Source organism: Dermacentor andersoni, chromosome 1 (genome assembly GCF_023375885.2).
Source record: "Dermacentor andersoni chromosome 1, qqDerAnde1_hic_scaffold, whole genome shotgun sequence".
Lineage (NCBI taxonomy): Eukaryota > Metazoa > Arthropoda > Arachnida > Ixodida > Ixodidae > Dermacentor > Dermacentor andersoni.
The window spans coordinates 85,702,312-85,729,911 of NC_092814.1; the positions used below are offsets into that span (position 1 = coordinate 85,702,312).

The 27,600-nt window shown below is 48.1% G+C and overlaps 1 protein-coding gene across 1 annotated transcript; it reads left to right on the forward strand.

Moving 5' to 3' along the window:
* Positions 1 to 599: 599 nt before the first annotated feature.
* Positions 600 to 27,600, forward strand: LOC126543254 (uncharacterized). The gene is made up of 2 exons (XM_072287622.1): positions 600 to 695; positions 26,974 to 27,600. Exons 1-2 carry the CDS (start codon positions 600 to 602, stop codon positions 27,598 to 27,600), a joined length of 723 nt encoding a protein of 240 aa, XP_072143723.1.

Genomic DNA, 27,600 nt, shown 5'->3' on the forward strand with positions numbered 1-27,600 from the left:
GATTTACCAAATGCCACAACCTTCGCAAAAGAGCAATGTGATGATCCGAGTTTAAAGCCACGTTTCTCTGCCGCGAAAGAGTCGACATCATGTAGTTTTTGTGTTCGTGAGGGACTGCTGTATAAGAATTTCTCCGCGACAGGTGCACGGCTTCTTCTGGTGGTGCCAGAAGCCCTCCCCTCTTTCTGTTTTGCACGTCGTGCACGATGATCCAATTTCAGATCATTTAGGGTACACGCGGACACTCCATCGCGCCAAAGAAAGATTTTGCTGGCCTCAAATGCGCAAGACAACGGAGACATGTGTAGCCACTTGAGCCGAGTGTCAAATTCACAAAAGACCTACTAGCAGCCCCAGCCGGTTTATTACAGCCTGTGGTGCCGCCCAGTTCCCCCTTTGAGCAAGTAGACATCGACCTCATTGGACCGTTCCCACGTTCTTCCAAAGGCAAGCGCTGGATCATAGTATGTGCCGACTACCTGACTCTGTTCTGCGAGACGGCAGCAGTATACCCTCTGCAACTGCAGGCGAGGTTTCAAAGTATATGCTGCATTGCATTATACTTCGTCATGGTCCCCCTCGAGTGATCATTAGCGACCATGGCCGTCAGTTCACAGCTGATGCTGTTGAAAAACTTCTACGTTTGTGCGCCTCCAACCTGCGACACTCAACGCCTTATCACCCTCAGACCAATGGTCTGACAGAACGCACGAACAGAACACTCGTGAACATGATTTCCATGTATGTAAGCTCGGACCACAAAAACTGGAACGAAGTATTGCCGTTCGTGACTTACGCATACAACACCGCGCAACATGAGACCACTGGATACAGTCCGTTTTTCCTTCTTTACGCTCGTCCGCCGAGCTACACATTGGACACCATCTTTCCTTTTGGTAATCACGAGGACGCTTGCATCGCGGAAACCCTCAGCCGAGCGGAGGAGGCTCGGCGCCTCGCTCGATTACGTACTCTAGCTTCACAAAAGCAGTACCAATCCCGATACGATAGTCGACACCGGCAAGTCACTTACGATCCGGATGACCTAGTGTGGCTATGGCAGGCACGTACCCAGGATCTTTTTTCAAAGGGGGGGGGGGGGGGGGGGGTCAACCCAAGGTAACTTCTATGCAAATGAGGGGGGGGGGGGGGTACGTTTACTAGTACAAATGTGAATAACGTCCACTATTCGCCATAAAAACGCGTAAACCCACAAAAGAGAAATGAAATAAGGTGTATTTTACAGGTACGCCTGTGCGATACATCTCTCCTTTACTTGCAAACAAGCTACTACGTCAAATGGACTCGCGCAGGAAAGAAGCGCAGGAAGAACACTGCCAAGAACAAGTAAAGAAGCCGAAGTGTAAAATAAAGAGTACTTTAGTAAAATACAACTTAAAAAAACAGCAGTTGGCAACCAAGGCACACAAACCGCGCGGAGTTGTGTTACTTCGTCAGCCAATCACAGAAGCAAACAAAATCGTCGTGATGCGGTCTTTTCAAAGTGGCGTCGTATTTGATTCCTCCGGAGCGTCGTCTGCTGTTCTTGAAGAGTCTTTTCATCGGCGGAAGCAATGAGATGTGCAACAAACATGGGCAAAATGTATGGAGTCTGAGCATTTCACTCTTGAAAAGTCTGCGGTGCCGTTCATTTCACTGCTGAAGCCGTTTAACTCATGAACTTTACTACCAACTGAAGTGAAACTTGACAATAAATAGTTGTTATTTCAAGCATGTTATTTCAGTTCAATAAAGAATTAGGCTTGGACCATTCCGCTATAATAAGCGAGGGAAAAGGTACAAAATTACACCCTAATATTTTCATTTTTGTGAATACCGCCTTATTTGGGTAACAGGAAAAGTTTGAAGTACCAATTATTTGCAGCCTCGCGGGGGAACAGTGGCTGGCGGTTATGAGGGCATGGGCGGGGCTTCGCTGCTGACTTAATTTTCCTCCGACTATAGTAGAGTTTTTGAATCAGCTCTGGAAGATTTATAGATATATATATATTTGCGGAGCAATCACAGTTCTCTTGGATCCCTCGTTTACTGTTCTACCAAGTTAAGTGCCACGACCGACTCGTATTGTTATTTGGGAAGTTACGTAACGATGCGTGGCTGCCAGTCCCGTACAACCGCGCAGGGTGCAGGACGCTGCGATTCTAGACGTACTACGCCCACCCCGGAAGGTTAGAAAAACACCTACATAAGCACAGCAGAGAAGTGGCTACGTTAGGCTGCTCGAATGATAACTGTAGAAGTGTCACGCAGAACACAAGGAAATGTTCTCCACTTCCTTTTTCTGTTCTACCTCCTTTTTAAATAAAAATATGTTGATCCATAAAAATTTCGGGGGAAAGGGGCGAGCTCAACCCCCCCCCCCCTTTGGGTACGTGCCTGGGCTATGGACTCCCGTGCGTAAATGCGGTCTATGTCCAAAACATCTCGCCGACTATGTTGGACCGTTCTTTGTGCTTGAGCGTCTCAGCTAGGTGAATTATAGAATTGCACGCCACACTTCCAGTGGAAGACGGTCATACAAGACCGACATCACGCGTGTTGCCCGCCTGAAGCCGTTTACTCAACGAAAGCCCCACTGACTTCTCGCCCGGAGGGCTTCGTCTGCGAGAGGAGCCATGCTACAGTGCGTCAAAGGTAGTGGAGCAGCAGTATCAGCAGCAGCAACAACATTAGGAGAGCAGTGAGGAAGAGAAGGACGACGTGCAGTACTGGGACCCACTTGCCCTACGGCTCCCTGAAATAAACGCCTTCTACACACCCCGTAACAATATGATATCAGAGCATGTTTAATTACAACATTGCCATTTGTTGGGCGTGTTGGTAAACTGAAAGCATATTTAGCGCCAGCAAACAAGGACGGAAGGGAGACGACACCACAATGCGCTAACTTCAACAACTTGATTTTCAGGAAATACACCTATATAACCCATGCACAGTGGCGCCACCTTATCCAAATCTTACTCATCCAAAAAAGCCGTCTCTTTATGTAACAAGTCAACTGAAGGGGCACTAACACACGTGTCACTATTCCGCCAGATAGCCTGAGCTTCAATAATCTCTCGCACATCTTTATCTTCGTGCTTCGCAAGAACCCGGCCGGATTCATACACCGGCGCACAGCCGCACTCCTGACAGTGGGTCGACAGATGACCGTATTGCTTATTTTTCACATTTTGGCAATGTTCCCGTAATCGGTCATTAAGACATCTCCCTGTCTGTCCGGTGTATTTTTTCCCACAGGACAGCGGAAGCTCATATACAACAGCTTCTACGCATCCCACTGGCGCTTTTCGATGATTCGTAGAGCATCCGGCAGCTGGCTTACGGTACGGGTCCGTCAATCCACATATTTTGCCAGCTTTTCTGGTGCGGAAAAGACCACTTTTGTGTCCACTTTTGACTTTTGAAAGACCACTTTTGTGATTACGGGAACATTGCCAAAATGTGAAAAATAAGCAATACGGTCATCTGTCGACCCACTGTCAGGAATGCGGCTGTGCGCCGGTGTATGGATCCTGCCGGGTTCTTGCGAAGCACAAAGATAAAGATGTGCGAGAGATTATTGAAGCTCAGGCTATCTGGCGGAATAGTGACACGTGTGTTAGTGCCCCTTCAGTCGACTTGTTACATAAAGAGACGGCTTTTTTGGATGAGTAAGATTTGGATAAGGTGGCGCCACTGTGCATGGGTTATATAGGTGTATTTCCTGAAAATCAAGTTGTTGAAGTTAGCGCATTGTGGTGTCGTCTCCCTTCCGTCCTTGTTTGCTGGCGCTAAATATGCTTTCTGCTTTTAATTACAAGTTGTGTTACTGAAGTGTCTGGAATAATTAGAATTAATTAGGAGTCACTGATTACCGCACACCAAAGCCCAGAATCGTAGACTTTAGCGACCCGCCACGTGAGCCCGACTTTTGCGAAATTCCTGGAAACCTGTAAGTAGAAAGACGAAGTAATGACGTCACTACTGACGTCGCACGCAAGAACATGATATTTAACCGGCTAATTGATGGAATACAGTTGCTTGGCATAGACTAAACATTTGCCTAGCAGAGCGGATGTGACGTCATTCCCTCCTCTCTCGCTTCTCTCCCTGCGCGCACCTGCTCGCCTGCTTTCTCGCAACAGCCGCGCGCGCGCGCCCGTTACATGCTCTGACGTCAGCACCGGAGAGAGCGCGTAAGGTGCGCTGCATGCGCCGCTCGCTAGGGGCTACGCGCAGCAAGGTGGCGCTCGCAACGCTTTCCCTCTAAAGCCCCTCAATTTTTCAAAAGTAGCGCCATTCTTATATCTTTGCGCCACCCCGCTCACCCTGGCGCGTCCTCCTCCACGCCTCCTGTCGCCCCAGCCTCCTCTGCTCCCCCATTGGCCAATCTGTGTCACGTGGAAGCGGGCGCCGCGCTTTTGTGTATTTTTTTCTTTCCAGCGCGGAGCAGGCGCCGCGCTTTTGTTTATTTTTTCTTTCCAGCGCGCGCCGACCTCCATTGTTGGGCCTGCGCGACGAACGTACGGCAGGCGGACTGACGGATTGCGTTAGCGTAATAGAATGTGCAGGGCCGAGAACTTAATTGCGATGCCATGCTGCTGCGCCTTCGGTTGCCGCAACAGACACAGCGAGGGCAAAAAGCTTTTTGCTTTGCCGTCTGGCGGGCGCAACGCAAAAAGAAGTGTGGATTCGCAGGATCGGGCGGGCTGACTTCGCGGAAGTGGCAAAGAACGCACGGCTTAGTGAAGTAAGGGCCACGGCTACTCACCTCTTATTTTGAGCCTAGTTCACGCCTTCCGCTTCGAAAAAGTGGGTGTTCATGCTCTGCGTGGTTTTTAGCGCGTTGTTTGACTTTCTTTTTTCGAATGTGCTCTTTGTTTCATGTAGTATCGTCTTGCGGTGAAATGCACGCATCTGCAGCTGGCCAGTGACATAAAAGCGACTTTATTCAGGGTGTGTTTTGAGCTCCACCAGAAGTTAGCACATTCTCGACGCTATTGCAAGGCTCACTATGATTTACGATGCAGTCTTTTAGCTTCGAATGTACGCCCGCATGTATTGATTTGGTTTGTGGTGATTGATGTTTTTAACGTTCCGAAGCGACTAAAGCTAGGATGGAGGTCGTAGTGGATGGCTCCGGATAACTTTATCTAGCTCGCCTGGGGATGTTTAACGTGCACTTTGATCGTCGAGTCGTACGTGGGCCGGTAAATTCCTCGTTGGCGTTTCATAATACTCGCGCGCTAGCGCTGCTTTAGAAATTGGCGCCTCGGCGCGATTGTATTTCTTCAATAAATTTTATTTACTATAGTGTAACAACTTGTCATTATTTCGTATTATTGACGGCGCCTCCAGGGCACCAAAGCGGCAACGGGAACACCAAAGCTAGAACCAGCGCTGGATGGGGCTCGCCGAAGCCTGTGCATGCCAAGGGGGTATAAGATCGCGGACAGCCAATTTTGTATGCGAACACTCCCTGCGACGCCTGCATTAGTGTAATGTTACGTGCTCTTCAGAGGCCTCCGTTAGCCATTACATGTGCCCTCCTGGAGCAGTACTTGTAAAAAAAGAAACAATATATCGTCACGATTACCAAAGCACCCCACAATGAAAAAACGGCCCTGTTGCCAGGCATTGCTGACCGCACACAGCCGGAATCTCTCATGCGCCGACCGAACAAAAGTGCCCTGCAGGTACGTGAATGAACCTACGAAACCACGTACACATACTTTCACGCTGTCAACACCTGAAACTTTGGTAATTACGCGCGTGTTTGAGTACACCGCGTGCTTGCGTCGTGTTTCAGCAACACGAACTCTCAACGTCGCGCGCTTTACGCCTTAAATACGCCTTGAATAATGGTCATTTTCTCTATTTCCTCCGCAATTCTAACACAAAATTCTAAAGGCCAGTTACCGACTGACGAAGAAAGATCTCGATTGAAAAAACTGCTCCGCAGGGCTCGAACGAACTTTTCTGCGGATTTCCTCCCGTAGCGTGTTAGCCGTCGTCTGCTACGGCAGGCCCACCACCGGCGGCGCCACCGTCGAGGCCGCGCCCAGCAGAGGAGGAGGGAAGCGAATGGCGCTACTTTGGGAGATTGAGGGGTTTTATTTCCCTCGCCTTCCCTCGCTCCTCGCCCGCATATCGCGCCTAGGGAAAGACGTTCGCTTGCTTAACCTCGAACATCAACGCCGAGGTGCGAGTGCCACTAAGAACACCTAAGTCAAAGATTAGGCTCGCCTGCCATTTTTATTCTATACCAAAATTAGCAATTTCTGAACTGGGTTAGTGGCATGTCATGCGAAATATGTGATGCATGGCAAACAGCCAGGTGAGTTTGCAGTGAATGAGTCTATAATAGCATGCAGAAGCCAGATACCACCTGGCCCAACGTTTATATATAAATAAACGTTGACCTGGCCCCTATCCGCGGCAGCGTTGCATCCTAATATAGAATCAAAAAATGTTCTCTGGCGCGAAATGTCTGCATTTGGGCGAGGATACGTACGAATGACACCATACTGCAGCACACAAGTACATCAGCTACGTTTATTGAAATTCTCTAGCACTGATTAAAACTGTTGTTTCAGATAATTGATTTATGCAAAGTAATTAATCCATTGTTTTTCATAATAAGGAATATTTAAAGCTACTGTTATAAAGAATTTCATTTTTTGCTGTCTTTCTTTTACAGCGTCAGCAGTTAGGAGCTTGAGCCGCTTTTCCGCGTTGTCCTCAATCTGAATTACTCTGGGGCACTAACTGCCAGTATCTTTCTCACGGGCGTAAATGGAGATTGTGTTCGTAAGTGTATATACAAAGAATCCTCAAAAGCAGATTCATCGAGGCGAACCTTTGCGGACAGTGAGTAAACTCCATGTGTATATTGATGAGACAGAGATAGCCTGCAAAAATCCTAAAGCCATAATTAATAACAAAGTACGAACCTGGGTTGGGCGAGCAGCCGGTCGGCGAAGAGCCTTATCAAAGTTTCTAATGGTTTTTAAACAAAGGCCTGAAAATTTGAGTGACTTGTGAACACTCCAGCGTCGGCTAGAGAGTGCCTTTACGGGTTAATTCATAGCGGCTGACGTTGTTTCTGATGTGCATCTGCTAATAGTTTCCGTAGATGTGTCGAAGGTATTTTTCAAATGCGCAAGCATTTCTATGCCTACCCAACGAGGAAACAAGTCCGTCCGTCCGTCCGTCCGTCCGTCCGTCCGTAACATAAGACGATCGCTTTCAAGATAGGGCCCCGCAGCGGCGAGTGAATTCACCTTCGTGCTGCCGCTCTCTTCGACGCGAACTAAGCGGCGCGAACAAAGGAACACGAAGCTATCAGCACTCGGCCCACTATGTCCCCATCGTAAATCGCTTTCAAGATAGAGCTCGCGCGGCCGCGCCATACGCCGCCGCCGCCGGAGTACGGTTGATCACAGTTGATAATGATTCGACACGGATGGATAAGGTGCTAAAGAGCGCTAATGACTTATAATGATCGGAACGCCATCAGCACACCTGGCACCGCCATCTGCAGTAGTTTGCTCGCGTAAATTCACCTTGCGCCGTCGTCCGCAGCAGTTCGTGTCGCCGCAGCGCTGTTGTTTATACTGGTCCGATCAAGTTTCATAACATTAATAATGACCCCGGCCTCCGTGGAAATGAGCAAGTGACACAATGCTTACACCTACTTAGACAACTGCCAAAGGAGTTTCGGCGTTATTTTCTTTTAACCTATGTCTGAAATCGCAGTGGCTTCCGTATTTGAAAAAGTCGAAACTGATTACATTGTTTTGAGCCAAGTTCACTGAATTTCTGTGCTTCTAAAATTCCGCACAGGATTCGAACTAGATACTTAAATTATATTAATTTTATCAACTTAAAGTGTTATAGGTACCTGATGCCTGAAGCTGAACTTTATGTGTCTGTTATAACAACGCTGCTTTCTCCGTCTCCTGTATTTACGCAAAACAAAGGGAAGAATCCTCCGCACCTCTCCGCAGCCGAGTGCGTCAACAGTGCAGGACACCCGTTGAACTTGTCAGCACGCTGTAGTACTTGTACGCTTGTTTCTGTTTTATGGGACTCCTCAGCCCCGGGGGCAGCGTTTGCCTAGTGGCCTGTAGCTTGAACAGTTAGATTAGCTGAGAGGGCAGGGAACGAAGTGACATTGACCAAAAATAAGACGTTTATGTACATCGTTACATAAACAGTTGTCAACTCCAAGAGCTCCTCGAGACCGAAATGCGAAAGCGAAGGATCATTGCTTTTATACCTTCCTGGGAACGTCCTCGCCGAAAAGAGGGAGCGAACCATCGGCCGCAGCACCCGCGCGTGCGCAGCGCGCGCGGTCGGTCGTCATGTCTGTGCTTGCTGGAACCTAACTGCCGTGCTGGCGCTGGACGTCGCTCGCTCCACGCAGCGTGCGCTAATGGAGGACGTTTCTGACTGGAATACAAACACATGCACCAACGCCTACGCGCATGGACACACTCGTACCTGTTCCCGCTGGAAACACGGAGCCCTCGGCATTTCCAAGCGTCCGATACGTGTCTTGGTTGTCCAAGACGTATCCTTTGAAGCCAGTGGCGTACCAACTATTTTTCGAGGGGGGGGGGGGGGGGTCATCTCTCTTTCTCTGTCTTTCTCTGTCTATATATATATATATATATATATATATATATATATATATATATATATATATATATATATCATCATACCTTGCTGGTGAAGCAGCGCACTGACACGTAGACAGTGAAGACAAACAGGAAAAGACGTCGTCGTCTTTTCCTGTTTGTCTTCACTCTGTACGTGTCAGTGCGCTGCTTCACCAGCAAGGTATGATGATCACTCACCAACTAGCCTAACTTTCCACTTTACTGATATATATATATATATATATATATATATATATATATATATATATATATATATATATATATATATATATATATATGTGTGTGTATATATATATATACTGGTAAGTGATCTTCGCAGTAGGTGCCACCTGGGATCGCTCTGCCGCCGCTACTTTGTCCGCATTGGCGCCCCACGCCAACAACGGCAGCTGCACTACCCTGCATATAATTTCCCCTCTGACTTCGTTGTTCGTATGCTTTACCACAAAGCCCGATACGGAGGGTTCCTTCCAAGGAGAGCGGAGGTTAGGTTAGCGGCATCTACCTAACCTCCCTCTCACCCGGCTCCTTCCGGGTGGGAAGGAGCCAGCGTGCCTTATGATCAGATCGGGGTTTTGGCACGTAAAACCCCATAATTTAATTTTTTTTTTTCGGTTTGTGGTGGAACTTTTGCGTGGTTAACACTCCTTGGGTTTGCTCTTGTATACACATACGTAAATACCCAAGACTGCATGGACGTAGGAATTGCCGTCGTCGCCGTAGCACAATTTTTAGTGCAACGCGCGCGTAATGCAGAGTTTGTGGATTCGGCTCTCACCGTCAGCAAGTTGAGTTTTCCTCCATTTCCCATTAGCTTCTCATTTTCGCACTTTAATTAGAAACTACAAATAATTTATCCTATGCTTTCCGTTTCTTTATTATCTGTTGTTTTCATATGGTTCTGACTAACAAATACGTGCGAACGTTCTTACAAAATCGGGCCCCTCGGTTCCCTTTCTTTTCGTCCAATACTTGACAACTGACTATATTGTGCTTATGGCCTACCAATTAGTCTTTCTTGCAGCCTAGTCGTGTAGGAGTTCTATCTCTTACGTTACAACCAGTGATGTTTCTTCTTGTAAAAGGCTCTGTTTTCTTTCTAGGGAACACAAATACCTTCTTAGCGTTTTGTTTTCTTTTTCCATAACTTCTCATATTTTGTCAACTAGTTATTATGCGTTTTTGAAGAGTTGGTGAGTTTCAAGTGCCTGTCATTCTTGGTATATAAGCTTGTTTGCCACCAGGCTTAAAGGTGTCAAGCAGCTATTCGTGTAATTCTTTTCATGGCTGTTGTGATCTTGTGTTTAGAACGATTTTAATTGTGCTCGATAGTTGACTGTCTATTTAGTGGAAGCGTGTTCCTAACTATACTGAAACAAATATTCCTGCTGTAAATATGTGCGTCTGAGTTTGTCTATTCGATATTCGATACTTACTATTCGTATTCGATTAGTATTTGAAAAAGTCGATATTCGATCGTCTACCTTTAATATTTACATACTGGATTATGACAGCGTAAATTTTTCATTATCTTCAGATTAAAAGGTTACAAATACAGCACGATTGAAAAGAACACAGGCAACATAGATTTCCTGGCATGAAAATGGATGTAGTCTGCATATTATCCTAAATTTTTTGTGCTTGTCGACGTTCGTGGTAGCAGAAGCAGATTCTGTGGAACGCGCTTGACGGCATGTTGTTAACATGACCTACTAAATGACCTACTTTACCTCCCCCCCATCAGTCTTGAGGGTGGAGGGGGTCAAGTGCCCCCCTTGCCCCCTCGGTAGTTACGCCTATGTTTGAAGCACTTGGCAAAGTTTGAAACGCTTGGCGTCGTCTCTGGCCGCGCGGCACCAATGCCCGTCCTGGAGGCACAGTTCCTTTCGACAAATTGATACAGACATCTCAAACGACAAGCTATCTCAGCGCGCTTCACGACTCTCAAGCAGAATTAGATTAAGACCGTGACATTCAGCTGACGGAAGAATGAATAAAATGTCCAGGCCATATGTGTTGTATACATTCAGGCGCACGCTGCGCAACATTATTGATCTAGGGAGCTTCAGGGTTGTCACTTGAGTCGCGCCGGGCAGAGACGCCACAACGGGAGTCGTCTACGGTGTCGATGTTGATAATCTGAATGCTCACCTACCGATACTGGACAAGCCCGCTGCATTATCGAAATCGCGGTCTTTTTCCACCTTAGAAGCTCGGTCATTTTAGGCAGCTGCTGTATTCCATCATATGTGATGGTGGACCACTTCATTCATGCAGTTCGTCCGTACATTCCGAAGTCTCTTCAGTGCCGCGAATGTCCAATGCTGCGTCTTGTGAGTGGCATTTCTAGACACACGATAACCTTCTTTCGATTCACTCTCTTTTACTGTCGCTTCTTTTTATCTTTACGACCCCTCTTTCCCAAACCAAAGTGCAGGCTAGCAGACCACGGGTGCTATTCTGGACAGTGTGAAATTCAGCCATGTTGCCATCTCTTATTGGCTCGCAGGGCACCAATATACAGGTTGTCCCACTTAAGTTGAGCCAAAGTTTTAAAAATGAAAGGCACTCCGGACGTGAGTTGAACCGAATGCATAATAGAGAGTTTTAGAATAGGGGCCCCAATATTTTGGGGCCCCAAAGAGCTTTGCGGGTGTTAGCGTTGGGGCACGCAGGAGTGAAGAGTTTTAGAATAGGGCTTTGCGTTTGCAGATAGCGTCTTGCGCTGACAGCGCCACTACGGCGTCTAAGAAAAACGATAAAAAATAATTAAATAAAATATACCATCTTATGATATGAATAGTAATTTTGACCCGCGTGTACTCGCGTTTAATTACAATTTAGAGGTTATTCTTCAAGCAGCAAACAATTAGTTGTGCTTAGTTTGGAGCAACAAAACCAACTTTACGTGCCTTCACCAGCCAAGCTTAGCCGTGTTAGGCCTACGAGCCATAACATCCACACTCGAATTCGGAATCAGCGGCGTCTAATGATTCAATCTTCATAACACACGCTAGTTGAGAGAAAGCGATAACTGCAGTCACTTCTTCTAGCTTGCGAACTTCACGCATTACCGCGACTCGAACCCAGTTTGGTGCTAGGTTAGAGCCGTCGCTTCGATGGGTGCCGCCATGTTTGTTGACGCAAAGCTTTTGGGAACGCTATTTGAGCTCCCGCTAAATCGGTGAAATAGCGTTCCCAACGCAAAACCCAAACGCAGTTTGCGTCTCGCGCATGCGCAGTGGCTTCGACGCTATTTCTTTGGGGCCCCAAAACGTTTGGGGCCCCTATTCTAAAACTCTCTATTGTTGGCACTGGCCTAGAGTTACTCAGGCTATTTTTTATTTTCCCCTTAACTAACGGATTAGTTATGTTTACTTAATCTACTTTTTAAGTATTGGCTGCAGACAAGTGTGGTACGCAGAGTTGTAGAGCACCTTGAGAAACCTATCAAAAATTGTTTTCAACACGATATATCTCACGTGGTCCTTTTTCCGCGTTCCAAAGAAATCCCACGAAATATGAAAAAAGAAATACAACGTGACGAGGCGACTGCGCACTGTTATTGTGCTGCTCTCAAGTGTGCGATGGATGAACAAGGTAGGCTGCAGCGAGACTGGCCATCGACAGGGCGTTATGTCTGGTGTAGGTATCTGGGCATGCGGCTTTTATCGCATGACGGCGCAAATGCGAGCTGCTGGCCGAGCGTTGCCGAAGCGGGATTTTGAACGCGTCTCCTACACTGAATTCAATACATAGATGTTTTCTTCGTCGTTTTTGCTGTAAATCTACGAGAGAGCATGTGTCCTGATATGGGGTATTTATAATTTCTTGCTTTTTAGGTAACTGTTGTAGTTGCTCGGCCAGTATCTTTCACTGTAGTTGAGACATTGATGCTCTCATCTGTTAATGAATCTTGTGCAGCCACTTTTCTTTCCGATTTGCGTACATATGTATTTACTGTATTGTTCTTGCCTTTTGAATACTTTTTTTGTTGGTCACTCCAGCGTGTCTTTATTTCGATATAACTAAAGGAACGTTGCATCCAGAGGTGACTGTATTCATGCTCTCGCCTTACCGTTTGCTGTGAGACCTTGTATACATATTGTGGTAAATTAAATATCTACCCGCCGTGGTTGCTCAGTGGCTATGGTGTTGGGCTGCTGAGCACGAGGTCGCGGGATCGAATCCCGGCCACGGCGGCCGCATTTCGATGGGGGCGAAATGCGAAAACACCCGTGTACTTAGATTTAGGTGCACGTTAAAGAACCCCAGGTGGTCGAAATTTCCGGAGTCCTCCACTACGGCGTGCCTCATAATCAGAAAGTGGTTTTGGCACGTTAAACCCCATAATTAAAAAAAAAAAATTAAATATCTATACTTTTGAGCAGAATTGTACTTCGTGCGCATGTGCTTTTGTACTTCTTAATGTTTTTTTATGAAAACAACCTACCTTCCCGATTCGCTACGACCGCACTATATTGCAAATAAATAAACATCTTAAAATTAAAAACGTGCACTTGCTTCACTCAAAGTACAAGTGCTGACAGCGATAGCTAACCAGTTATTAGGTGCAATAAGACAGGCGTTGTTTCATTTAGAAACGTTCAACCTCGTGCAGATACCCGAAGCGACTAAGGATGTCGGCGAAGGATATAGTTTGGTGGTGCAGCCTACCCATATACACGTCGAGAGTTGAAGGGACCCATAAGAACGAACGCTGTAAATAATTAATTGTGCCTGCTGCGCTCTATAAAGAAAATTAGACCTTCTTCTCTCAAAAAGATGTGTGCAGTAAGTACATCTGGCTACCCACTGACTGCCAGAGCCAGCAAGAGCGCCTTCCCTTTTCTCGAGTTGCTCCGCCCACCCAAGGAAGTTTTTCGCGCGACCCGCGGGCTGCCAGAACCTGCCAGGACGATTTTGGTCTGGCTGCTGTCTGAAGTTCACTGGCTAGCAGACGACAAAAGGAGGCGATGGGCGCTCGCCGCCATCTTTGTGGGGACCAAACGGATGGCAACGCGGGCGCTTGAGCACTTTTACCTCGCTCAGCCAAGTAACTAAGGTCACCTTCAGACTGCATTACTTCTAACGTTTTCAACGCACCGGTTCCGCCTTGCGAGGCGGTGCGATACGAGCGGCGGTGAACCATTTGATGCCTTCGTTTGTGTGCATGTGTGTCCCGTGAAGGCTTCTTCGCGGCCGTGAATGGCGCGCCGCGCTCTCATGCGTGCATGCTCTCTGCATCGTGTTCCGGGCAAGTTACAGTCCGCGAAGTTGTATACGCTCATTTCCTCACATTGCGGTACCTTTTCGGTTCATCTTTCTCTGGTGAATATCCCTTTCCACACCTCTCGCGAATAAGTGGCGATATCTCCTTCTATTGCGATATCAATTATATAGAGACTCCAGGCGCATTTCTTGCCGTCGGCGTTGCCGTCATCGTTGCCGTGAAGTTCCGTATGAAGTCCAGGGGCGATAAAATTGCCGCCGTGCGATGTGCGCTGTATGTGCGAGTGAAAGCATGCGAGGGTGAGCCGGTGATCGCGGCTCAATCTCGCGCACGCGACGGAGGAAAACGGGGAGGAAGCGCGCCGTCTTCCGTCGCGCGCAAGGCTCCGGGGTAAGGAGGGCGGCGCGTTCTACTCTGGGCGGCCCGAGCAGCCGCGCGCGCCCGCCCATGCCACTGTATCTTGAAAGCCATCTGCTACGGGGACAGAGTCTGGCCGCGCGCTGTGTTTTCGCGGCTTAGTTTAATTTGCTCGCTGCTGCTGTGCAGCGCTTCCTCACTCCAGCGTTTTGATAACAAGTTTCCGCAGCTATCAAGTGACATTGTATAATTTGCATTGCAGTGCAAGCTTTTACTGAGTGCAGTTTTCTAAATGAAACATCCTGACATATGCCTACATGTTATTACGTAACAATTCGAATGTCGAAACTCGGCTTTTTTTTTCGTGTTCTTTTTGTTTTCCCCGCTTGGGCCACCTTTGGATCGCAGAACGTACGTCGCGAAACCGTTCAAATCGGCTGGAACAATCTATTGTATGCCACTGCGCACGAAATCCTGAAGTGTGTACTTTTGGAATGACTGCGGCTCGTCTCCACTTATTTATTGGTGGATTTAGCGTGATGCCTCGCGCTGCATGTTTGAATTCTGTGCTTAGCACGTTCTGTTTTGTCGTACTCAAATCGTCCACGAAAGCCACGGCAAGACATGGCTTGGTATAGACTAACTGATTTAGCATTTTTTCGGCTGCAGTGCAAGGAAGCTAAAGACACAAAATGGCTGCAGTGAGCATGGACAGTGCTCTTACATCTCTATCTCCCTTTCTTTCCTGCGGTGCACGCCAGGAAAAGCCACGACAAAGTCAGGTTTCCTGTAATGAACTGTTAAGAAGAAGGTCAAAAAGCCCTTAACATGTGAGATGTGACAAATATAGTAACTTAATCGATAACCGTGCAACAAAGTTCATAAGCCTAACATCCGTGTTTTCATCAAGTACTTGTGGATTCTGAACAGCGCAATGACTGGCTTGCCAAACCAAATGGGCCTGATCGACCAACTGATGCATCTTCTATCGACTGTAGAAGGCGATAGCTTTCTACCCACCAATCCGTTGACCAAACGACAAGTTAACTTACTGAAAGTGATAGCCAACCCATTCTCACCCATCTGACAGTAGCACGAATCTACAAAAGAAACACGTACGGGCTTCTCGGAAAGTAAGCTTCGCACTTGAAAAAAAATTTGGCGCGGTCGAGAGATTGAACCCGAGACCAACGCCTTCCCGGGGTGGTCGCTCTACCATCTGTGCTAATCAGGAGACTATAGAAGATAGCAAGGTCAGCGGTACGACGTGCTGTAGCATTCAAATCACGAGAGCTCTACCCAACCAGTCATCAAAATAGGAAAGTCTTTGTTTATACCCAGAATTACGCGTTTTAGAAGCACGGTTTTTTGAGCGGGACTATTTTAGTCGCGGAGGCAATCGGCTGTCGCGCTTCGGTCATCTGGGCGGGGCCTCTCCTTTTTCTCTACTGCGCTTCCCTTCTATTAATACCCATTCTCTAACCCTAATGGTCCAACGGTTATCTAACCTGCGCATTACATGAACTGCCCAGCGCCATTTTTTTCTCTTAATGTCAATTAGAATATCGTCTATACTCGTTTGCTCTCTGATACAAACCGCTCTCTTTCTGTCTTTTAAAGTTATGCCTAGCATTCTTCGTTTCATCGCTCTTTGCGCGCTCCTAAACTTGTTCTCAAGCTTCTTTGTCAGTCTCCAAGTATCTGCCCCATATGTCAGCACCGGTAATTTGTATACCGGTGCTGACAGCACCGGTACTGATTGTATACCTTCCTTTTCAATGATAGCGGTAAGCTTCCAGTCAGGAACTCACGATGTCTGTCTTATGCGATCCAACCCATTTTTATTCTTCTGGGAATTTCCTTCTCATGGTCAGGGTTCCCAGCGACTAGTTGACCTAGGTAAACGTACTCATTCACAGACACTACAGGCTGACTTGCGATCCTGAACTCTTGTTCCCTTGCCGGGTTATTCATCATTATCTTTGTCTTCTGCATATTCACCTTCAACTCCACTCTTACACTCTCCCTGTTAGGGTCCTCAATCATTTGTTGTAACTCGTCTGCAGTGTTGCTGTATAGAACAATGTCATCGGCAAACCGAAGGTTGCTGAGGTATTCGCCGTCGACGCTTACCCCTAAACTTTCCCAGTTTAAAGCTTGAGTACTTCTAAGCACGCAGTGAATAGCATTGGAGAGATTGTGTCTCCTTGTCTGACCTTTCTTTATAGGTATCTTCCTACTTTTCTTGTGTAGAATTAAGGTGGCTGTGGAATCTCTCTAGATATTTTCCAGGGTATTTACGTAAGCGGTCTGTACTCCTTGATTATGTAATGCCTCTATGACTGCTGGTATCTCTACTGAATCAAATGCTTTTTCGTAATCTACGAAAGCCATATAGAGGCTTATTGTACTCTGCGGATTTCTCGATAACCTGATTAATGACATGGATGTGATCCATTGTACATTATCCCTTCCTGCCGCCGCCTACCGCTCTGTAGTGTACGCGGTTTGTTCGTGCTCGTATCTATTTCTCTCTATCTCCCCCTTCCGCTCTCTGTCTCTTTTTATCCCCTTTCACCCTTCCCCCCGTGCAGAGTAGCCAACCGGAACTGCCTCTGGTTAACCTCCCTTTCTATGCCTTTCTATTGCCTTTCTATGCATCCTTTTCTCATTCTCTGAAGCCAGCTTGTTCCCTTGGTTGACTAAAGTCCAGTGTTGCCATTATTCTATTGGAGATTATTTTGGTAAATATTTTATATAATACTGGGAGTAAGCTAATGGGCCTATAATTTTTCAGTTCTTTAACGTCTCCCTTTTTGTGGATTAGTAAAATGTTTGTATTCTTCCAGTTTTCTGGGACCCTTGCAGTCGATAGACACTTCGTATAGAGAGCCGCCAGTTTTCCTAGCATTATGTCTCCTCCATCTTTCATTAAATCGACTGTTATTCCATCTGCTCCTGCCGCTTTTCCCCGTTTCATGTCTTGCAAGGTCCTTCTGACTTCGTCTTTAGTTATAAGAGGAGTTTCTGTATCCTGTTCATTATTGTTTCGAATGGAGTACTCCTGAGTCCTCTGGGTACTGTACAGGCCAGTATAGCATTATTCCACTGCTTTTATTATAGCTTCGAGATTGCTGATATCACCCTGCTCATCTTTCAGTGCATACATCTTGGTTTGTCCCATGCCAAGTTTCCTTCTCACTGATTTCAGGCTGCGTCCATTTTTTACGGCTTCTTCAGTATTTCTCACGTTATAATTTCGAATATCACTAATTTTCGTCTTGTTGATCAGTTTTAACAGTTCCGCGAATTCTATCTTATCTCTTCAGTGGGACACTTTCATTCTTTGTCGTTTCTTTATTAGGTCCGTTGTTACTTGGGAGAGCCTGCCTACTGGTTGCCTTGGTGCCTTGCCTCCCACTTCAATTGCTGCCTCTGAAGCCAGCCTCGTTACGGTTTCATTCATTACCTCTATGTCATCATCATCATCATCATCATCATCTCTGTTCCAAGGCTGCATATTTGTTTGCAAGTACCAGCCTAAATTTGTCTGCTTTTACGCTTACTGTCTCTAAGTTTGCCTGTTTCTTATTGACCAATTTTACACTTTCTCTGTTCAAATTGAGGTTAATCCTAGCCCTCACTAACCTATGATCACTGCACTTTACCCGACCTATCACTTCTACATCCTGCACTATGCTGGAATCGGCAGAAAGTATGAAATCAATTTCATTTCTTGTTTCACCATTAGGGTTCTTCCAGGTCCACTTTCTGTTGCTACGTTTCCTGAAAAAGGTGTTTATTATTCTCAGCTTATTCCTTTCTGCAAATTCTACCACCATCTCATCTCTAGCGTTTCTAGAATCGACACCGTAGTTGCCAATTGCCTGTTCACCCGTCTGCGTTTTCCCCACTTTTGCATTGAAGTCCCCCATTACTACTGTATGCCGCGTTTGCATGCACTCTTCTCATCGCTAATTTAACATCTTCATAAAACTGATCTACTTCCTCATCGTCGTGACTGGATGTTGGAGCGTAGGTGTGTACTATCTTTAATCTATACCTTTTATTGAGTTTGATTACGACTACTACTACCCTCTCGTTGATGCTGTAGAATTCGTCAATGTTGCCCGCTATGTCTTTATGGATTATTAATCCTACCCCGCATTGCTTCTTATCCGTGAGATCTCTATGGCAGAGGACATGGCCGTTATTCAGCAATGTGTAAGCCTCACCCGGTCTTCTAATCTCACTAAGGCCGATAATATCCCAAACAATGTCTGATAGTTCTTCGAAGAGTCCTGCTAAGCTTGCCTCACTCGAGAGGGTTCGGGTGTTAAACGTTGCCAGGGTCAGTTTCCATTGGCGACCTGTCCGGACCCAGAGATTCTTAGCACCCTCTGCTGCGTTACAGGTCTGACCACCGCCTTGGTGAGGTGCTCCGCAGCTGCTGGGTACTGAGGCCCGGGCGGTTAATTGTAGATATCATCAGGGAGGTTATGGCCGAATACTGCACCAGGGAGGCCAATTCCTGTTCTGGTGAGGAAGTGTCTTTGTTCAAGCTTAGTGGACCTTCCTAGTTTGGTTGTACCTGGATTAGTATAGCCCCACTCACTCTCGACATCTTTCCCCGGTGTCAGGCGTCACTGCAAGCTTGCAGATGTAGACTTTTTAAAAGAATAGCTATCAAAACAGAAAAATAAATATGCCGTCACTGAATTTGCATAACCGTCCGTTTAGAAATTCTATGCTGTACACGAAGTTACTCGGAGCTAGAAAGCCAACGCGAGTGCACCTCCTTGTCATGCGTGCATTCACTCTGCGAAAGGTCGTCTGCTACGCTGGAGCCGTGTAGGCGGCGCCTCGGTCGAGGAGGGAGCATAAAAGAGGAGAAACGAGGAGGAGTGAAGGTGGAGGAGGAGAGTGTCGCTGCTTTACGAAGTTTAAAGGAACACTAAAGTGAAGCAATAAATAAGTTTAGACTAATGAAGCATTGTGTGTGAACCCTGCAGGCAGTCATTTAAAAAAAATATGTTTGATTATTACATGAGAAAATGAAGGTCCAAGTATCAGTATTTAAATTTCGCGCCGAAACCCCAGCGCCGGTACGTCAGCGTGACGTCAGGGATTCCAAAGTATGTTTTCGCATTTGGGCCGCGTTGGCAGTAAAGGTTCCCGAAACTTGCCATGTTTAATATTTGGTTCCTTTAGAACAGAATTTAGTTAATCTGTACCGCTATATATAATTAGTAGGCCCTAGAAGATGCCATCAAAATCTAAGGCGTCACAGCCACCAGGTGCGGGAACTTCAAGTAGGCGTCGCCACCCGTATTTCGTTCTTGCGCTTTTTCTGGCTTACCAAATGTCTTATCGTTGTAAGAGTGGTGTTTTTCGTGTTGTAGAAAGGTAATTTACTGATGCAGAAGAAATCATTTTTCACTTTAGTGTCCCTTTAAGGGGTTTTACTCCCCGCCCCTCCCGGTGGCGTGTTTCTATTTACGCCCAAGCCCAGTGCTCGACCGCTGCGCCAGCATGCGCCGCTCGCGTGTACCAGGTTTCTAGGTACTTTTTCCCCGAAGCGCCCTAGATCCTTGTAGGTACTTGGTGGGACTAGGGAGATCTTATGCCTGGGCGCACAATCTGTTAGCTCAGCTGTCGCCTAAAGCTCCTCCATACACGTTTGCGCAAAGCGGCGGTGGCGCGTGGATGGAGGGGCTTTACTGTCGCCAAGAGAAAATAGGTTTTATTGCGAAAGCAATACTGCTCGCACTTTCGGCCCATCGGTGGTCGTGGCGCCTCCTTACACAGCTGCGCGTCACGTGACCGTGTGACGTCACGCCAGACCGAGAGACAGGGCCCCAGCTCGCGGCATCGATGGTGGAGGCGAAGCCTTGCCCGCCGCTGCTACGGCGCTACCGAGAGAGGGCGCTCGCTGGTGTGACGTCACGCCAGACCGAGAGACGGGGCCCCAGCTCGCGGCATCGATGGTGGAGGCGAAGCCTTGCGCGCCGCTGCTGCGGCGCTACCGAGAGAGGGCGCTCGCTGGTGTGACGTCACGCTAGGAGGATAAATGGGGCTACAGCTCGGCTCCTCGCAGTGGTCGGCGCGCTGCCTTGCGCTATGTCGGATGATGTATAGCCATAAGTTTAACAAAGGGCAACCATGTCCACACCATCAGCCGAACCAAGGCGCAGCCAAGGGTATTGCTTTCACAATCTTCCAGGCTTAACCAAGCTAAGCCTTCAGCCAATTTTTTTCAAAACACGCTGCGTAGGCTATATCGAAATAAGAGTTGCGTGCGGAAGGTGAAATAACAACGGACGAAATTCTTCAGTCTGTATAAGGGGATAAAGGGATGTGATAACAAGGTGGTCGTGGTGTGCTAGGCGCTTCGATATACAAAAGCTGAGATAATTCGTGGACCATGGAGGGTTTCTCGCACCACGAGCCACATCATCGCTGCGCTCAAGCGTCCTTTCCTTCTTGATACCACTATCTCTCTTCCAGCCGAAACAATAGCAAGGCGCTGGCGCCACACGCGACAGGTATTAAACGAACAATCGTGCGACGTCCAGGGAAAAAGAACACGAAGGAACGCCTCTGGGAGTTAGACGAAGTATGCGTAAGAAGCGTAAGATTGTGCCACTTGCTCATCTCCACGCAGCCCGGTGTCATTACCAATGTTATAAAACTTGATTAGGCCGGTACTAAGGAAAATTTCGGAAAACTTAGAACGGTCACCCCGTATGCGTGTTTATATTGGGGCGTAGCCAATGGTTTAGAACAAAAATTAAATTAAATTATGGGGTTTTACGTGCCAAAACCACTTTCTGATAATGAGGCACGCCGTATTGGAGAACTCCGGAAATTTCGAGCACACCTGGGGTTTTTTAACGTGCGCCTAAATCTAAGTACACGGGTGTTTGCGCATTTCGCCCCCATCGAAATACGGCCGCCGTGGCCGGGATTCGATCCCGCGTCCTCGTGCTCAGCAGCCCGACATCATAGCCACTGAGCAACCACGGCGGGTCACGTTGGCGTTGAAGCGGGAGACCGCGCAAAGGCACATTCGCTCGCTGCGGCTGGCGCTATGTCTAAAGCGGTCGTCTGATTACGGGATGGACGAAGGGACGGTTTGCTCGTTGGGTAAGCATACAAATGCTTACGCATTTAAAATTAAAACTTACCTACACCGCCTAAACTCTCCGAATGCGGGCTGGCCCGAGCAGACTGCGCGCCCAGGCACAGCCAGGAATGCAAAACCAAATACCTACAAATATCTAGGGCACGTGCCGTGACGCTTCGGCGAAAAAGTACCTAGAAATGTGGTACGTGCGGGCGCCGCAGCGGTCGAGCGCTGGGCAAGGGCGTAAATAGAAACACGCTGGCGTTTACTTTCGCGCTCGTGCGGTCTATTTGGTATGACGAGGCGTCTTCTACATGGTAAACGGTGCTGTGAGACGTACTGGAGTGGTGTAAGTCGGTATGGCCGGACTTTCTGCTGGCGTTGAGGCGGATGGAACACGCAGCGCGATGTGTGTGCGCATGTTTGAGCCTAAATCAGCCTCGTAGATCAATTGTGTGTTTCTGAAAGTTCCATTCACTAATATGACCTTATTGCAGTATTATCCTCTAGTTTTAAGCTGCGGCTTAGGAGCAATGAAACATATGCGACGATCGTAACAGTGTGGGTAGCGTTCTGCTACGATAGGAGCTGTGCTGTTATACTTTGACAAGCGTTGAAACGGTTAGCTGCAGATTACACTCCGTGACTACTTGGATCGGTGGATGAGGTTTCCACCCATTAATAACATAGTTTTGGTTAGTAATAATAGCATACCTTACAGTATGAACTATATTTGTCCAATAAAAAGCGACCGTTTACGAACTGCGCGAGCATCTAAGCAGTATTATAGATTTGGAGACGATCTCACCGCTGCCACCATTTGTAAGATTTGGAGTCGGGCTTGTAGGACGATCGGAGGAACTTGGGGCGACAGGACTAGGCGAGCAGGATTTATTTGCAGTATTTACATTTGAACATGGGATACATTTACACAGTCTAGCGTGACTCCCAAATGGAGCCCGCAAGACGAAGCATACAGCAATCGAGCACGCAGCTCACGAGTACATTTCGAGCACAGAGCACGACGACGAGCACACTCTAGCCGCCGACAACAGCTGGTTTTATCCACTTCGTGTTCCCTAGATCCCTAGGTGAGGCAAAACGTTCGACGTCAGCGTAAACAAGCCGCCTCTCTGCGGGACGTTTTACAAACACACACACGCACACACAGGTTTCAGTGCCCCCTTCGCGGGCAGACGACCTTTGCAGCGCAGTCGTGGTGTCCATTGTCCGGCGTCCCCGCAGCCAGGTGGTCACGCCCGAACCCAGCCGGCGCCTCTAAATTCCAGAGCTGCCGTAGTCCGCAGTTCTCCAAAGGACGTTCACGGTTGGTTAGCGCTGTCCTCGCTGGTTCTCTGAAGGGCGCCACCACCCCGGATCGATCGACGCACCTGCAGCGGGCTGAAATAGCTGCAGGCCGATCCTAACAGCAGTGGTAGGGGCTGTATTACAGATATATTTGTTCTATATAGCGCATGGTCCAAGCATGCGGCGTCAACGTTTATAGATCTATAAACGTTATGCGGCGTGACTATGCGAGGTCGTACTGCGGCGTTAGCCCGTTTTCTCATTCTTTTTCGAGGAAGAGGATGATAACCGATTTTTTTTTTCCGGTTGTGTTCGTTCCGTTCTCTACGACGCACTCACACGTATTACGGAAATTTTGTCCTCAAAAATAGCCATCACATTATTTTTATGCGATCCATCTCAGATATTATGACTTTACAGGGCAAAAAGGCCATGCCGAAGCACATAGCTTATATACGTATCATGCTGGTTCACCAACCGCTGTGTTGAGCAGCGCCATCGGCCTCATGCAAGAGGCTAGCGTAGACATATAGTGATTTCAAGCTTACTAGACTTGAAATGCGTGAGAACTATGCCCGTGTATCACAAATATTTGATAGCGCCTGCCGCTCAGATGTTTCATAATTGCCTTAGGTTGGCCGTACACGAGCATGCGCTCTTATGTTTTAGTCCCTACGCCAAGCGATCAGATAGCAGATTTAGCATTTCATGCTGGTAATACTGAGACGCCGGTTTTCTCGGTTGAATTAAAACCGATATACGCAAAATAGTTCACAACACATACACACACCGGGGCTGATAATGCGCGTCGCGTGTTTGCGCCCCCAAGATTCCGCGTACGATCTTATGTGAACGGACATTGCGTAGATTTCACAAAGTACGATCTAAAACAACTCGAAATCGTTCCGCAGCACGCGACAGCAATACCATAGAATAAAGGCAATACTTTCAAGCAGCGCCGCGCCGGATCGCACAAGCCAGAGAGGAGGAAAGGATCGTCGCCTAGTGGGTGTTGGCAAAAGCCCCCAGAGTTTCTCACTCGCGCCTGCGCACAAACGGCTAGCGATCCCTCAAATGAGCCTCCTCTAAGAAACCTCCTCCGCAGTGCATAGTCATACTATAGACCATGGAGGAAGGAAACTGAGAGGCCCTACTCCCTCCGCGGGCTAGGAGAAAAGTGTAGAGGAAGTGACGTATTAGGTTCTCCTTTTTTTTTTGCTGTTTTTTTATTTCTTTACTGTAGCGGCGATGCCTTTCAGGCCACAATGGTGGCTTTGTTATTGTTCTGTGCGCTCGCACGTGTTGCTCCGTATGTTTCGTACCGTGGCAAAGGCGCCGTGCGGGCAGGTTTGCGTTGGTCTCCGTATTTTGTTGCGCTGCGTTATCTGGACCATGCTCTACCGGATGTTGCTGTGGCCAGGTGGGACAGGAGGAACTAAAGTTTGTGAAATTAACGCCCATGCAACGCTGTACGCAATGTACCGCGCCACGGCAATGGCAACGGACGAAGGAATATCCGCGGGAAATTTTGCCCTCTTTGGCGGAATCATATGCCAACGTGCTAACGATTGTTTAGTATTGCTGCGGAGCGCGCGGGTCCGAGCAGCACGGTTGCGCGCAGCGCGGCGTGGTTTCGCGAGAAATGTAAACAAGAGAGGAGAGCTGGCCCGATAGGCGGAGCAACGCCATGAGCAACGCCAACTTCCGGCTTCACTTTAGCTTCACAAAGAGTGACGTCAGGGCCTCTCCTGAGTTTCCTTCCTCCGTGCGTTTTTTCGTAGGCCCTGCCATATTGTGAACGCAGTGGCGCCGCCTGTGAGCAGCGCCATACTGGCTTGGGTGAAAGCGGTCTTTTGCATGGCAGGTATACGCTCGGCGGTAGGTTCTGGCGTTTGTTTTCGCGGTCGTGTGGTCTGTTTAGTATGACGTGCGTCTTCTACGTGGTAAACGGTTCTGTGAGACGTGCTGAAGTGGTTTAAGGCGTCATCGCCGGAATTTCTGCTGGCGTTGAGGTGGACGGAACACGCAGCGCGATGTGTGCGCGCATACTTGAGCCTACGATCAGCCTCGGAGATCAATTGTGTATTTCCAAATGTTTCAATCACTAATGTGACCTTATTACAGTATTATCCTCTATTTCTAAGCTGCGGTTTAGGAGCCATGAAACATACGCGACGATCGTAACGGCGTGGGTACCGTTCTGCTACGATAGGAGCTGTGTTATACTTTGACAAGCGTTCAAACTGTTCGCTGCAGGTTACATTACGTGACTACTTGGTTGGATGGATGAGGCTTGCACCCATGAATAAAATAGTTTTGGCTAGTAATAGCAGCATACCTTACAGTCTGAATTAAGCTTGTCCAGCAAAGCGACCGTTTACGAACTGCGCGAGTGTCCTAAGCAGTAGCTAGGTGCTGGATTACAGATATCTTTGTTCTATATAGCGCATGGTCCAAGCATACGGCATCAGCGGTTATATATTTATAAACTTTGTGCGGCTTTAGCCCGTTTTCTCTTGTTTTTTTAGAGAAAGAGGATGATAACCGAAATTTTTTTTTCGGTTGTGTTCGTTCAGTTCTCTACGACGCACTCACACGCATTACGGAAATTTTGCACTCAAAAATAGCCATCGCATTCTTTTTATGCGAACCCTCTCATATGTTATGGCTGTATACAGGCCAAAAAGGCAATGCCGAAGCACACAGCTTATATATGCATCGTACGTGCTGGCTCACCCACCGCAGTGATCGCTGTGTTGAGCAGCGCCATGGGCCTCATGCAGCAAGGCTAGCGTAGACATATGGTAATTTCAAGCATACTAGACTTGAAATGCGTGTGAACGATGCCAGTGTATCACAAATATTTGATAGCGCCTGCCGCTCAAATGTTTCGTGGTTGCCTTAGGTTGGCCGTGCACGAGCATGCGCTGTTGCTTTATGTTTTACTTCCTACGCCAATCGATCAGACAGTGAGCTGATTTTCCATTTAATGCTGGTAATACAGAGACGCCGGTTTTCTTTGTTGAATTAAAATCGATATAAGCAAAATAGTAAACAACACGCACGCACCGCGACTGATAATGCGCGTACACCGCGCGGTTGATTATGCGCGTCACATTTTTGCGCCCCCAAGACATATTTCTGCCTACAGTAGTTACCGATGCACCGAAAGGCTTCCTTGACGACCTTATATGAACGAACATGGCGTAAATTTCACAAAGTAAGATCTAAAACATCTCGAAATCGTTCCCCAGCACGCGACAGCAATACTTTCCAAGCAGCGCCGCGCCGTATCGCCCAAGCCAGAGAGGAGGAAACGGACTTTTTTTGCGAAGCTGTTCGTACGGACGCTCCTGTGGTCGAGGCTTCAGCGACTTCGTTCGTAGCTAAGTACTTTTTTATCTTTATTAGCTAGTGTTTTGAAGTGTTTTCTGTTGCATGGAGTAGAGGCGCAAATTTTGAATTCTTGGTAAGAGTAGCAAACGTACCGGCTTTGTCTAGGTCTGGCGGCTCCCCCGTTAGGCCTGGTTGGTAGGAGGGACCTATTGATAGGCTTAGTTAATTCTTCAGCTAGCTCCTCGGATTCTTACATGGGGTTGGGAGTGATAATTCTTTATTTTAGTTTGGGACAGCGGTCGAGGTCGGCTTTGCTTGAGTGATTTGGCGAACTTCCCCGTTGGGCCTAGGGACGTAGGCCTAGCGATGAAATCGAAGAACGTGAAGGCCGCGGGGGACGGGGAGCAAGTGCAGTGCGACGAGTGCCTGCGATGGTCCTTCCTCGACGAAACTAAGTTCCAGAATTTAGCAGACGCGGAGGGGTCTAGCTTCACGTGAAGGTCGTGCGAGGGCGTCAGGGAAGCCGTCCAAAAACTGGAAGGTAATTGGGCGGCTAAGTTCGACGAGCTTAAGGCAGACCTGAGGGAGGAACAGGAGAAGCGGGTAGCACTGCAGGCGAAAGTTGACAATTTCGTCAAGGTGGAGGCGGCCCAGGCCGCGCAGTTAGTAAGGACCGTGGCCGAGCTTGAGGAAGAAAAGAAAGGAGCGCCGAACTGGAAAGGCGGCTCGACGCGCTGGAGACGCGGGCAGCGGAGAAGGTCGGGTCAGGACAACAAAGTGCTGGCAAAAACTCAGAAAGTAGGGTAGAACCTACAGGCGAAGTGGGAGGCAGGGAGCCAGAGCAAGCCGTCCTCAGCTCGCCGCCGGTGAAACGACGTAGTTATAGTGAAGCTGCACAACGCGCCCCGAGTGAGGCGACGCTGCAGCCACAGGGGCGCCAGCGGGCGCAAAGGGAGGGGCAGCGGACACAGGCTGCAGTCGAACGGTTTACACGTAGAAGGGTCCTGGTGATAGGGGACTCCAATGTGGGGAGGGCCGAACAGGGCGTGATGGCGAGAGTGAAGGCGGACGGGCGAGTACAGGTGGAGGCGCAAGTGGGCAAGGGCATGGCGGAAGCAATGACCAAGGCGCGGGAAGTAGTTGGGGTCAGCACGGAGAGCGACAGCTTGGTCATTATGCATTCTGGGCTCAATGACGTGCTTAAGGGGAGAAGCCAGGACCTTGAGAGGCACATTGAGACTGGGCTGAGTAAGCTTAGAGAGGCCTCCGGGAGGGTGCATGTGACCATATGCACTATCCCAGAGGTCCAGGGCCAGGCTTACCAGGTAGAAAGGAGGGTGGTTGAGGCCAATCGGGTCATTAGGAGTCTGAGCGGACGACTCGGGTACAGCGTGATGGAGGTCAACAGGGACGTGTACGGAACCGGCTTCCGGCCTTTTGTGCAGGATGGCATTCACTACAGTGGTGCCACTGGCAAAAGGATAGGGGGCAGGATGGGTCGCCAGGCAACAGCTTTTTTAGGGGGACCCAGAGCCCTGAAAGAAGCAGTGTAG

Excerpts from the sequence above, each read along its gene's own strand:
- LOC126543254 (XM_072287622.1), top strand. The coding sequence starts at position 600 with ATGGCCGTCAGTTCACAGCTGATGCTGTTGAAAAACTTCTACGTTTGT. Across the intron at positions 696-26,973 it reads TTATCACCCTCAGACCAATG|CCACAGGGGCGCCAGCGGGC; the intron begins GTCTGACAGAAC and ends GCGACGCTGCAG.